General features: G+C 42.4%; 2 protein-coding genes across 4 annotated transcripts in view; one reads left to right on the forward strand and one right to left on the reverse strand.

Annotated features, from left to right (window-relative positions):
* picalma (phosphatidylinositol binding clathrin assembly protein a) overlaps window positions 1-4,747 on the forward strand; it is a 29,098-nt gene extending 24,351 nt beyond the window's left edge. For 2 of the 3 annotated variants that reach the window (XM_080837877.1, XM_080837878.1), the window contains exons 21-24: window positions 413-475; window positions 1,898-2,002; window positions 3,338-3,441; window positions 4,601-4,737. In XM_080837877.1, coding sequence (XP_080694003.1) covers window positions 413-475; window positions 1,898-2,002; window positions 3,338-3,430 — 261 coding nt within the window. In that variant the 3' untranslated portion in view covers window positions 3,431-3,441; window positions 4,601-4,737. Of the gene's footprint in view, window positions 1-412; window positions 476-1,897; window positions 2,003-3,337; window positions 3,442-4,600 lie in introns of all 3 variants that reach the window. The other variant, XM_080837879.1, reaches the window with a different exon arrangement.
* Window positions 4,748-6,440: 1,693 nt separating this feature from the next.
* Window positions 6,441-10,350, reverse strand: ccdc83 (coiled-coil domain containing 83; the record flags this gene model as incomplete). The annotated part of the gene is made up of 10 exons (XM_080846771.1): window positions 6,441-6,539; window positions 7,112-7,302; window positions 8,492-8,568; window positions 8,657-8,778; window positions 9,060-9,128; window positions 9,205-9,296; window positions 9,400-9,571; window positions 9,817-10,008; window positions 10,124-10,208; window positions 10,289-10,350. The coding sequence occupies 10 exons, from the start codon at window positions 10,348-10,350 to the stop codon at window positions 6,441-6,443; spliced, it is 1,161 nt and encodes a 386-aa protein (XP_080702897.1).
* Between the last annotated feature and the right edge of the window lie 2,250 nt (window positions 10,351-12,600).

The following is a 12,600-nucleotide window of genomic DNA, read 5'->3' on the forward strand; positions in this document are numbered from 1 at the left end:
CTGTCTGGGGTCCTGTACTGAGCAGCTCTTCCTCCTCCTGTCAGACTAACTCCCAAAGGGCACTCGTAATGTTTCCCAGACGCACACTAAGCACCTGGCCGGCAGTGAGGGGTGCTTAAGTGGTGGTGTTATTAGAAAATGGCCTCCTTGAGTAGACTAATGAACAAGGACTGCGTTGTGCAGGTGGCTTGCTTGTCCAACCGTGGAAACTAACACGTGCACATAGACATGTGGCCTCTCTCTCTCTCTCTCTGAGACATGTGGCGGCTATGAAGCTCATTTGTCTCCAGCCTGACAATCTTAATGTGCAAACGATTTTCTGAATAACCTGCTCGTTACTTGACATTTCGTGCTCTCTTGGTCTCTCTGTGGTCTTTGCGAAAGTTCTAATTTTCCGTTTCTGTCGTCTCAGGCACCATCTGTCATGGCCTTCCCTGCAACAACGCCTACAGGAATGATGACCGCATATGGGATGGTGAGAGAGGAGAGCTTGCTTTCTTTAAATACCACACCATCCGCTTTGCCAAGTGCTCAATGGGATTTGGTATGTTAGCTTAAAAACAGTGTTTCACACAGGTGTTTGTAATGTGTCGTGACCACGCTGACCTGATTCTATTGCCCCCTTGCCATTCTATTGCCCCCCTCACTTACCCTAGAGCAAAGATTTTACTCCCCCCCCCCCCCCCCCCCTCTGACCTAGAATGCTTGTGAGAGCAAGACCAAAACCAACCCTGTGCATCTGGGCCCTCTAAGATGTTACGCATGCCAGTGTTAATGAGGTCCGGTCCACCTTGCCTCCAGTAGTGTGCTAATCAGCAGTCGTGTGTTTACCATGAAGTCGCTCACAATCCCAGGAAGTCACCAGAGTCGTAGTGGCTGGAATGTGCACAATCATTTGTTTGTCTTTGCGACATAGTTCAGAAAGGTGAACCGAATCATTTGCTTGTAAAGTTCTGTCAGACTCCTCCACTTAGCTTCAGAGGCCTGCTGAATAGTCACTTACGCAATGACTGCATTATACCCCCCCCCCCCCCCAACACTGACTCATCCCACGAACAACCTACATTTACATACATTGTCATTTAGCAGATGCTTTTGTCCAAAGCGACGTACAAGGGAGAGAACAGTCAAGCTAAGAGCAATAAAACCTGGTGTAACAATAAATACTGTAACTGCTTAAGTGCAAGTTAAGCCAAGGTGCCAGTTAGGAAGGGATGTGCTCTCTGAAGAGTTGGGTCTTCAAGAGCTTCTTGAAGGTAGAGAGCGACGCCCCTGCTCTGGTAGTGCTAGGCAGTTCGTTCCACCAACGTGGAACTACAAATGAGAATAGTCTGGATTGCCATGCTTGCACAGGCAACCAGTGCGCTGGAACAGTAAACCATAAAGTGTCTTTGTAATGGCGACGTGGATTTGACTGAAAACGTGGCAGTGACCGAGGGCGGGTGATGCCTCCGTGTGTCTCTGCGTCTTTGTCTCCTGAAGCACAAGTTCGTCTAACAGTGACTTCATCACATGAGAGCTATTCTTGAACTTTAGTAAACCAAGTCACAGCGGTCGGATCAGGGCAGGACAATTGGGTTTTGTTCTGTCCACATTCCACTTCACTCCAACACAGTTGTTGTGTCAGTTCGTCTCTTTCTCCCCAGACAAAAAGGTAGCTGAAAGCCCTGTTGTTCAAATAATTATGAAATGAACATGAAAAATATAACACAGCCCAATTTTAGTGTATATCAGTGAAATATGATTTTGAATATGATGTATGTATGTATGTATGTGATGTATTTAATTTGTTTTCCTCCGATGTAAATCGATCATGATGGGACCATGTGAAAGGTCCTATATAGATGTAACATGTTGTTGTTGTTATTATTTATTATGTATTCCGTTTTCTCTCTAGCCTCCTCCAGTGGGCTCTGTGAATATGATGACCCAGCCCACCATGATGTACAGCCAGCCGGTCATGAGGCCGGCCAACCCTTTTGGCCCCGTCTCAGGCGCACAGGTAGGTCTGCGTCCTCGTCCCCGTCCTAGAGGTGCAGAGAAGGCCCCATGCTGGGCTGGGACTGAACCAGGCCTGTCCCATCAAACCCAAACTGCTTCTCTTTTTTTTTTTTTTAGTCCGTCAGCAGTTTATGCCTAAATTAAATTATTGTTTTAAAGGCATTATGAGGACATCATTTGGTGTCCTGATTTTTTTTTATTTATCTATTTATTTCTTTATCTATTTATATATATATATATATATATATATATATATATATATATATATATATATATATATATATATATATATATATATATATTTTATATGTGTAAAATATATATTTTATATATATTAAATACATTAGTATTCAACATTTCATTGTGAAATGACTTTTTTTATTTTTGGTCAAATGACAGATGGAATTCTATGGCTGGGAGCAATAGCATTTCTGGCACACTGAACCTCTATTCAGAATAAGCTGAGTGAATCACTTTCACCCCCCATATACCATTTCAGCTATGTTCTGAATATGATGGCTGCCATGTCAACATTGAGGCTTTTTCTTTTTCTTTTAGTTTTTCTTTCTTTTCTTGAAGGATAAGTATTCTCTCCCTCTCCCTAATTCATTCTGCCGAGGGAATACATATCCTGCCTCTCCCACCCTCTCATGTGCCCGCTATGCTAGCACTTAGAGCGGCGCCGCTTCAAACGCGAGGGCTGTGGTTTTTGAAGGTGGTTACGTGGTGCTATGTTCCCATTAAAGCCTCGCCACCACCCTCAAAGTGGCACCTCTCCTGCCCAGAGCGTCACAGACTCTCCTTGCCAAGTTGGCATCGCCACTTCTCCAGCGCCACAAGGCCAGCTGCTCTCCGCACACAGATCCCTTTCTTCTCCTGGACCTTTCTGTCTGTCTGTCTGTCTGTCTGTCTGTCTGTGTCTTTCTGTCTGTCTGTCTGTCTGTCTGATATTCCCCTTTTCCCTCCTCTGAGCTCTTGGTTTTCTTCCCCTTCCTCCCCTCCCTGTAGTGTGTGTGTGTGTGTGTGTGTGTGTGTGTGTGTGTGTGTGTGTGGTGATGGCGTTGTTGGCGTTGTTTCTCCTCCCTTTAGTGTGTGTGTGTGTGTATGTGGTGGTGGTTCTCCTCCCTGTAGTGTGTGTGTGTGTGTGTGTGGTGGTGATGTTTCTCCTCCCTGTAGTGTGTGTGTGTGTGTGTGTGTGTGTGTGTGTGTGTGTGTGTGTGTGGTGGTGTTGTTTCTCCTGTGTGTGTGTGTGTGTGTGTGTGTGTGTGTGGTGGTGGTGTTTCTCCTCCCTGGCTGCTCCTGGGTGCCCTCACTCTCTCTCATTCTCTCTGATTAGCGCTCGGCAGCCTCTAGCCCCTCCAGTCAGAGTCCCCTCAGAGCTCCAGGCCAGGACCCCTTTGCACAGCTCTCTCTCAAGGATTTCTTGTAGAGCATCTTTAGGTACAGCATGTTCTGTCGTCTGTGTGTCTGTCAGTGTGCACGGGGTGCTGCATGAGTGTGACGGCCACTTTAGACTCGGGGCTCGTCACGGCACCCTCCTCCTCCTCCTCCTCTTCCTCCTCCGCGGAGTTTCCCTGGCACTGAAGCTTAAGCCATCACACCACATTCATCTCCTCATTGATTTCACCCCTTTTATGATGACGTCCCCCCCCCCCCTGTTGCCAGCGCTATTAGCTTATTATTACGATGGCAAGTCAACCCTGAGAAGCCACACATGCGTGTCAGTGATAATGCCACTTTGCCATACGTGCGCGCATCAGTTCTGTACGGGCATGGTAGTTTGGACGATATTAAGCTTTATGTGTGCACCACTCTGTCATAAGTCTGTTTGAGTTCACTGTTCAACGACAGTATTGCTCCTTGCATGAGTTCTGCGCCTACATAGGAAACTTTCAAATTGTCAGTCACAGTTGTATGCAGTATGTGTATGCCACATATTGTTTGATTAAAAGAAAAATGTACTTTTTCCACCTTCAATAGTGCAGGGTAGCAGAAGACAGAATTGAGGGGGAGTAGTATACTAATTGCTTTAGTAATACAGTTTGCAAAGATGCATGAGGACTGTTTTGGACATGGGAGAATGAACCTTTTAACAGCTTATGAATCATAGATAAGTCTCTTTCATGCTGTTTGAACTGTGATGTGTTGATAAGAAACACACCATGGAGTCTTGCATGTAAAACAGTGGCGAGGACAGAAACATCAGAACTCATGCTTGGAGCTCCGGGCTTATTATTTCAGGACTCACATAGACCTATTGAGGTAACGCACGTAAATCTTGATGTCCTATAAACATCTGTGTCCCTTTAACCAGCGTTAGTTTTATTGTCAGTCTCTTGAACAAAACACCTTTTGTTTCCAACCAAAACCCCCGGAACAAGTGCAAGTAGTTAATAAGGTCATCTCTATTGATGCTGTTTGACACTTCTCAACAGAAATGTAACAGCAACATGATGAAATAGATCAAGTTTGATTTAAGATGTTCATTTTGGTTATTTTAGCGGAAAAAGAAGGGATCATGATGGATCTTGCTGCTCAAAAAGGTACAATTAATTTATGTGCAATACAATGATCTCATTAGTCTTCTCTCTTCTTACAGATGCAGTTCATGTAAAATTTGGAGTCTGAAGAATCTTGACCGCAGCAAATCTTGAAAACCTTTAAATTCAACTTTTACTTTTTATGTTTGAGTTTCTCCTGAAAATATCATTTTGGAGAAGAAAAAAGGCTTTTGAAGGAAATCAAACACGGGAATGGTAGGGGGGGGGGCGGGGGGGGGGGGGGTGTAATTCTTCGGAAGGCGCAGCGGACTTGGTGCCTGTTTTGTAACGTGTCTAACACCGTAACAGTGTGCACTGTCATCATCACCCACACACAGGGAACACTCACCCTGGACGGCATCTGGGGCAGATACACATCCTGGGGCAGATACACATCCCTGTTGAGGGGCAAAGGGGTGTTTAGTGATTCATCAGAAGAGAGTTGGTTGCCACTCATACAGCTTGATGTTTTCTGGGGGTGGGGGGGGGACGGGTTTAAATGGGGTTTACAGGGGTGAGTTATATCTTCCTTTGATCATCAATCATGCATTATCTAATTTAACCACCATCAATTAGACAAAGCTAACTTCCGTTTATACTATGATTTCTATTCTATTTTTATTTTTTTATGTTTTACGTTTGCAGTAGACATTCCTTGTGTTTTTTGTTTATTTATTTATGATTACCCATTGAGGACATGAAAGGAAAAGAAAAAAAAAGACTTTATTGAACTGAAGAATATACGTACATGGGTATGATTGATTGTATAATTGGATTTTAAGAGTGACTGAGTAAAGAAAAATAATAATAATATAAAAAATGAAAACACCTGTAAAGACAAATAGAGCACTAAATATTCTCAACCATTCTCATGTCTAGTGCAATTCTTTGTAGCTCAGAAACTCACAGCCCTATGTTTTGTAAGGGAACTAGGGGGCGGAACATACAATGAATTAATAATCCACATAGTCAATTCTGTGCCTAGGGTTTTTTTTGCAAGGGAACATTTATCAAAATAGCGAAGCACTACATTTGTGATTCAGCGGCGTTGCATTGGAGAGGATCTGTATTGCTTTTCTGCTTGGCATGTCATTATTTTACATTTTACAGGACTATGGCTGCCTTTCCCCATCCGAATGTGCAGAGTCACCTTCATGCTCTGGCCATCTGTGCGGGTGTGGCACTGAGGGGGACTCCTTCACCTAGGGAGGGGAGTGTGTATTTCAGATATTGGTAACACAAGGGGTGGGGTCGGTAGTATCTTTATAAATTAGTTGTAGGTCCAATGGAACAGGGTGAAAGGAAGCACTGTTGATCGGTGCTTGGTGTATATAAAATCCACCCTGTCTGTTCTGGGGGAGGGAGGGAGGGGGATTGTGAAGGATGGTCAGAATATGGAGGTCATTCTATTCATTGATTAGCACATTTGCTACAGTGTCCCTGCAGATTCTATTTTTGTTTATATATTAAAAATGTATGTAAGCAAAATTTGGTTGATTTTCAAATAAAGCGCAGCTTCCATGATGACTTATCTGTGTGTGTGTGTATTTGCATGTGTATGAGCTTTCAAAAAAAAGTTCCAAAACCATACTGTGAAATAGGAGTATATTTATGGATTGCTCAGAGAGGGTTAATGGTACAAATCCTGAAATGGTTTTAGTTTCTTTAGCATGCCACTCATGTTTGTCATTTGTAGATGGCCATTCTGTATAGCCACACTCAGTCATATGTGAAGACTTGCTCCTACTTAATATTTTAAAAAAATGTTTGATTTATTTATTTATTTTTTACATATGTTTAAAAGGCCCTTTCATGTGTGCAGCTGGGGTGGTCAGAACTATTGGAACCTGTTGTGGGTAATGGGGGTGGTCAGTGGCCAGTGGTGCGGGGCCAGCGAGACTAGGCGCTGTATGCCTCGGACGAGGCTGTGTGCAGTGGCATGGCCTGGCCCACCACACTCAGCAGTCTCTGTTCCAGAGAGCCCAGGTGCATGGTCTCCTACACCAGACATGGAGGAGGAGGGGGGGGGGGGAGAGATGGAGAGGGACAGAGAGATAGTTTGTTGGTTAGACACAGAGAGAACTTCCTCTTTGGCCCTAGAACTGGCTCAGTAACAAGGGTAGAGATTGTGTCTTTAAGATGTCTCGTCATCTATATTCCAGGCCAGGCCAAGAGGAGCTAATGCTGGGAACATCCAAAGACTGTGTGCTTTTCACAGTCATCCTCAGCTTAACCAAAATGTTTAGTACTGTTAATGCCTCTTTAAAAGCTTGAATGGAAAAATCTTACATTTTTATTCTTAGAGGAATGAGGCTAGATCTAGATTGCAGGGAATTTTGTGGCTTCTTGCGGAATAAAGGCAACTCTTCAAGAACATATTGGTAGTTTATGCTAATGTATCGCCACAATGTATTGTTTATTTAAAAGGATCCCCATTAGCTCTACCCTGCGACAGAGCTACTTTTCGTGGGGTCCACATTTAAGACAATGATGAGATGTAGCTCTCTGATTCAAACTTCTTTAACTTATTTAGATTAAATTATTTTCACTGGTAGCGGAGTCGGCCTTACCTTGAAGTAGGTCTGGCTGCCGTACAGGAGTTCACTGAGGTCGTGTGGCCAGCCCTCGTCAGTGGAGGCTGCAGGGGAGCTGCTGCTGCGGAGCCCTCGCTCACTGCTCTCCAGTTCCAGGGCCCGAGTCTGGGTCACCTCGCCATCCAGTGTTGCCTGGACGACAGCCAAGTGGCCAGGAACGTTCTCTCCTGGGGGAAATGGGAAGGAACTGCAATCAAAGCTCGGGAAGACGTCTGTTGGGGAAATTGGGTGATGAGCCCAATTCCGTGACCTAAACACTGGGCATCGTATGGCTTAAGTACGTATACAACTAAGTCCATATAAGGGCAGAGCTGCTGCCATTGTTGCTTTGCAATCTGTTGTGCCCAGACATTGTGGTGTCTGAAGGGGAAATTGGAGTGCCATGCGGCCAAACAATCCTGAGAGGATATGACTCAGTGGCTTCCTCTGCCATTAACTGATATGGATCAGGGAGGCCTTTCCTGAAGGGTGCCCGGCTACTGATCATGAGGGCTAGTGGGCTCCTCCTCATCATTAGCTTGTCATGGCCCCTCTTAAACTGGACACAGAATGAATGTGAGTAAGGTCTAAACAGCACCTAACGTACTGTATGTCCTTGCATGAACTTATGCTATTAGAGTTTAAAAGGTAATAATGATTTATTCATGTACAGAGCCAATGCAAGCAGGAAGCTATAGGCCACAGTAATCAGATGTACTGGTGTACAGTAGTTTGTTCGGTTTGCTGCTGTTTTTCCATACGACATGGCTCTGCCAGACAGTGTATTCTTGCACTACAAGTATACAAGGTTTCCTACATAATATTACAGATTCATTAGCCAAATGAATCAGTGCGTATCTAAGGCTTTCACAATGCAGCTGTTTTAGAGAGCTCTTTGCTGCCCTCTTGTGGCTCAGTTATGGGAAAATAACACTGCAAACATTCTTCAACCACATTTAGAATACTGATGTAATTCTGAACAGAAATAATGTCAAACATCTCCCTTCAGAGCCTCATTTTATGTCTAGAGGCCTTTTGCTTTTTTTGTTTACTGGTCAATACATACTTGCTCCCCTTTTACCTCAGTGCAATGGACATCTTTAATATGACTTGATAACATTCTTATTTTTATCATATTGTTTCAGATACTTTCACTAACATAACGTCAGAGGAGATCTTGATGATTTCTTGATATCGCATCACTTTTATGGCAAAACAATCACTGAAGCATACGTCTTCCCCAGAGGTCCCAGAGGGTGTCTTCTTATACATATATTATTACACCATTCTTTCTTTTTTATTTCAAGAGCATCATGAAAAGAATAAAATAATGAAGATTGATAATATAGCAGAGGAAATATTATAACTAGGAATCACCTGTTTTCCTAAAGGTCTGCTCCAATGTAAGAGAATCACTCGGTCCAAGTCCAGCTGCTTGAGTGAGAAATACATTGCTGTAACAGACACAAGTTACATTAACACCTTCATAGTTTCTGTTAACCAGAAAAACATTCTGCAATTGTAAGTAATGGCAGAGATTACCTGGATATCTGTAGGTCCTCCAACCGCTGGGTAAACAGTTCACCCGTAAGCTTCAGATTCTCTTCCTCTAGCTCCTGTACTGCTACCTCCATGACAGAAACTTCTGTTTTGTATATTGTGACCTGGAAAGGAAATCTGTGGCTAAACTCCCACATTTTTGCACTTGCACTTGCACTTACAGCAGTTACATTCCTGCACTTTTTTTTTCTATTTCTTATCTATAAAAATTGTATTTATTGTTACACTAGGTCTCTATTGTGCATAGCTTGACTGTTCTCTCCCTTGTACGTTGCTTTGGACAAAAGCATCTGCTAATTGACTTAGTGAAAATGTAAATGTAATTTTTCTACGGAAGTGCAACCATTGTACAGTCATATAACAACAGCATGAATGGATTTTATACCTCTTTCTTCAGCCACCCATTCTCTTTCACCTCTTGGCGAGTGTTCTTGTCAAGAAGCTTGATTGCTCTCTGAAAAACATAACCCCATTGATTCAGGCTATTGTGTTTATCATTATTGTTTGTGTCTTGTAGACAGTACTGTTACCTCTGTGGCTAGTTGTTTTTTCTCATCCATCAACTGAACTTTTTTCTTATCAATTTCATTGAAAGTCACCTCCAAAGACCGGTGAATATTTTCTGTAGGAAAGATAAAATGCACTTGTTAAAATTAATATTCAACTTTTTGAGCAAAATTTCCCCTCTTAACACAGAAATGTGAAACCGAAAATAAAACATTCACCTGCCATCTCCTCAAAACCCTTTTGTAATCCAGAGAGTTCATCCTTTAGGTGCTCAATCTGCTCTTTATCTTTGTGTCCACCCACATTTTTATACTGCAGCCAAACCTCCTTCTCAGCTTGCAAAGCCAGCACCCGCTCCTTAAGACTCTTGAGGTCCTGGTTCAATTCTCTCTCAAGCAAACAAAAAACATTAAAACAGCCAGTGAATAGACATGCCACATTCAATAAACCTTCACGTGGTTTATATTATCGGTAATTGTACCAATATATACATATCTACAAGGGGGAATTGGACACAAATTGCATGAGATGCATCCATGTAAGAAAATATTGGAAAGGAATCAAGTTGTCAGTTGTAGGCTACAGTGGTGATAGAGCTTTGGCGTAGCCTACAACAAATTATTTCTCAATTATACCCAGTCGTCTGTGTAGTCTATACCTGCAAGGTTCTTTTCTTTATTGCGGCTCAGCTCTAGATTCTGGTGGAGAGCCTCCTCAACCTGTTCCTTGTTCACTTCTCCTCTCTGTTCAAGCTTCCGCTCCTGCTCTTTCGCTTGTTTACGCAGCACTGTGATGTGGCCTTTCTGCTCTTCACGTAATTGATCCCTCTGTGAATGCAGCAACGCCGTTACCAGTTTGATGTAGATGTCTCCGGTTGTGACTTATGGCTTCCATTATTGTGGCTCTCTCAACTCCTTTTTTAAATTAAATAACGTTTTTTACCAGTTCGACCAGTTTAATTTTTTCCCCCTCAAACTGTGCAACATCCTCCTTGAATTCTTCAATTTCCTTTCTTTTGACTTGAATTCTAAACGTTAAAACAAGATATTAAATTGGCTCACAATCAATCAATCAAACTGTGTATTGAGAAAAAATGAATAAGCCTACTGGAAATTCATGAAAGCTTCTGCCATTGAAGTTTTATCCTCGTCGACGGCCTTCTTCCCCATGATTTTTGTTCACCCGCTGACCATAAACGTTAGCCACTGAGAACAATTCTTTCAACTGATAGATAGCTCGATGTCCGGCAAAAATGATCACCACATTATATCAGGTCACCACTTCTACAAAATGCTTAAATATGACTATATTGTGCAACTGAGTACTAGTGCGCATCCGTAACTGGTTTACTTATGTTGGAAAGAGATGAAACGCCTACCCGTGGAGAAAACAAATACCTGTCACCATAGTAACCCATTCACTTAAGGGGCAGGTATACACCCACGGACGTTATTTACATCCAATATTTTTACAGCCAAAATAGGGTATTACACCTACTTGCCACCGACAATTACTCTGTGCGCATTTCCACAACGGGGTAAAACCATAAAAACCCCGCGTGCCAAGGGAAAAGCCTCTGACTTTATGGTTGGACTGGGCCCATGACAGGGCCCAAACTCAAACAGACTCAAACAAGGTTCTTTTCCTTGGCGGGGAAATTATGTGAATTTTGGTTGTAGGCCTACTATAAAAAATAGCCGGATTAGGTTGGATATGTATGCTGTTTCAGGAAAACCTGTTCATTTGGACCTAGTACTGCTCTATCGCTAGAGGGAGCACCACGTTAACTGACTGGACATTTGTGGACCCCTGTCGCTATTTGGATAAATAGCGAGGACATAGCCTACTACACCCAGAGTGTTGACCTTGAATGGGCACCTTGTCGCATCATGCCGTATGATAGGGGGGCATATGGACAAATGTACCTTGCTTCCGTAGTTTAACTTAGCTAGGCTACCTGTACGAAAGAGGGTGTCGCATGATTTTTTTTTTTTTCATGAGTGAAGAGTTGGTCTTTGACAACCCCGCACGCACCATAAGGTATAACGCGCATATGACCAAAAGCTGAGGCTTTTGTTGAAATAAATACTATCTTAAAACTTATGTATCATACTATTATCGTACTTAATTACTCGCCAAGACCTCTACAGTCTTGACACTGTCTTTCAACGCGACTGTGTACTAGGCTGGGATGTTAACGTACATTTTCTGTACTGGATAAATCCCTCTGATGTCATTCTTGGTCAATCTAGACCATAGGGAAATCTGCTTTGGGCAGTTTCAGGCAAAGGTCTGAGGTGGACGTGAAGGAGAGGAACGGACACGGTAAACTTTTGTTCCAACTTCGATATGCAATTTAATTAGGCTGTGTATGATAAATAACACGTTGTTGTAGTGTTTTTGACGGTCTTTACACCACATGTTTATCTTTTCTGTTGTCTGTCACCTGCTAACGTTAGCCTATTACTTTTACTGCCTTACAATAATGTTAGTTTGGGCAATTCCATTAAGTTGTCTCGAAGTAGCTAAACAGTTTGGACGTAGGCAGTTCGTTCATCCAAAGGACACGTACAGTTTTGTAACAGGCTTCTCTATTTCTGGTACAAGACAGCACTAGTATCATTTTTAGTATCATAATTCTTTCATTAGTCAGACTGAGCTTCCTGCCTCATTGTAGACGGCATTATCGTGACAGGGGGCTGTGATTTGTTAATAATTTGAATATCTAAAAGAAAAGGTATAGCCAATATGAAAAAAAAAGTATTCAGTAGAAGTATTAGTACAGGACAAACATTTAGGTTATTTCATTATTGTGTTTTTGTATTAACCTGGAGTAGCCTATCCATTTGGTAATATGGTGGAATTTCAGTTGAAATAGAATACACATGATCTGTCTTTTGATGTGAATAATTAAACTAATCTGATTTGGTCCATTCTCGTTAGCACATTTTGCATAATGTGTTGCAGCCCTCCACCACTCTTCAAAGTAGATGTGTAAAGAAACAATGGCTAAAGAAACAACACTAAAGTGAGATTTGCAGAGAAACATTGGCTCATCTTTAAAAGTGGAACTTCACATTCTTCCATGGGGCAAATTCCTTGTTTTTAATTTATAAGGTATAAAGTTTAAATGTAATTTGCTTTGTCAGAGGATCCATGAACTCTTTGTTCCAAACGATTTTCTAGATAGTGAGAAACATGTATGCACTTGAAGATTGTACTCATTAGCTGGCATCAGAAATGGGAAGAAACCAGATGGCTCAAGGTGATGAGCTGTTGGAGAGTGGTTCATTTCCACCGTATGCTCTCTGTCTAATGCCTAAACTATTTCAACCTCAAGACGATATTTTTGAAGTCATGTGGACTGTTTTGTTTGGTCTCGTCGGTTGATGCTGTTATGGAAGAAGAAAAAGGGTTGC

The sequence above is a fragment of the Sprattus sprattus genome, assembly GCF_963457725.1.
Source record: "Sprattus sprattus genome assembly, chromosome: 1".
NCBI lineage: Eukaryota > Metazoa > Chordata > Actinopteri > Clupeiformes > Clupeidae > Sprattus > Sprattus sprattus.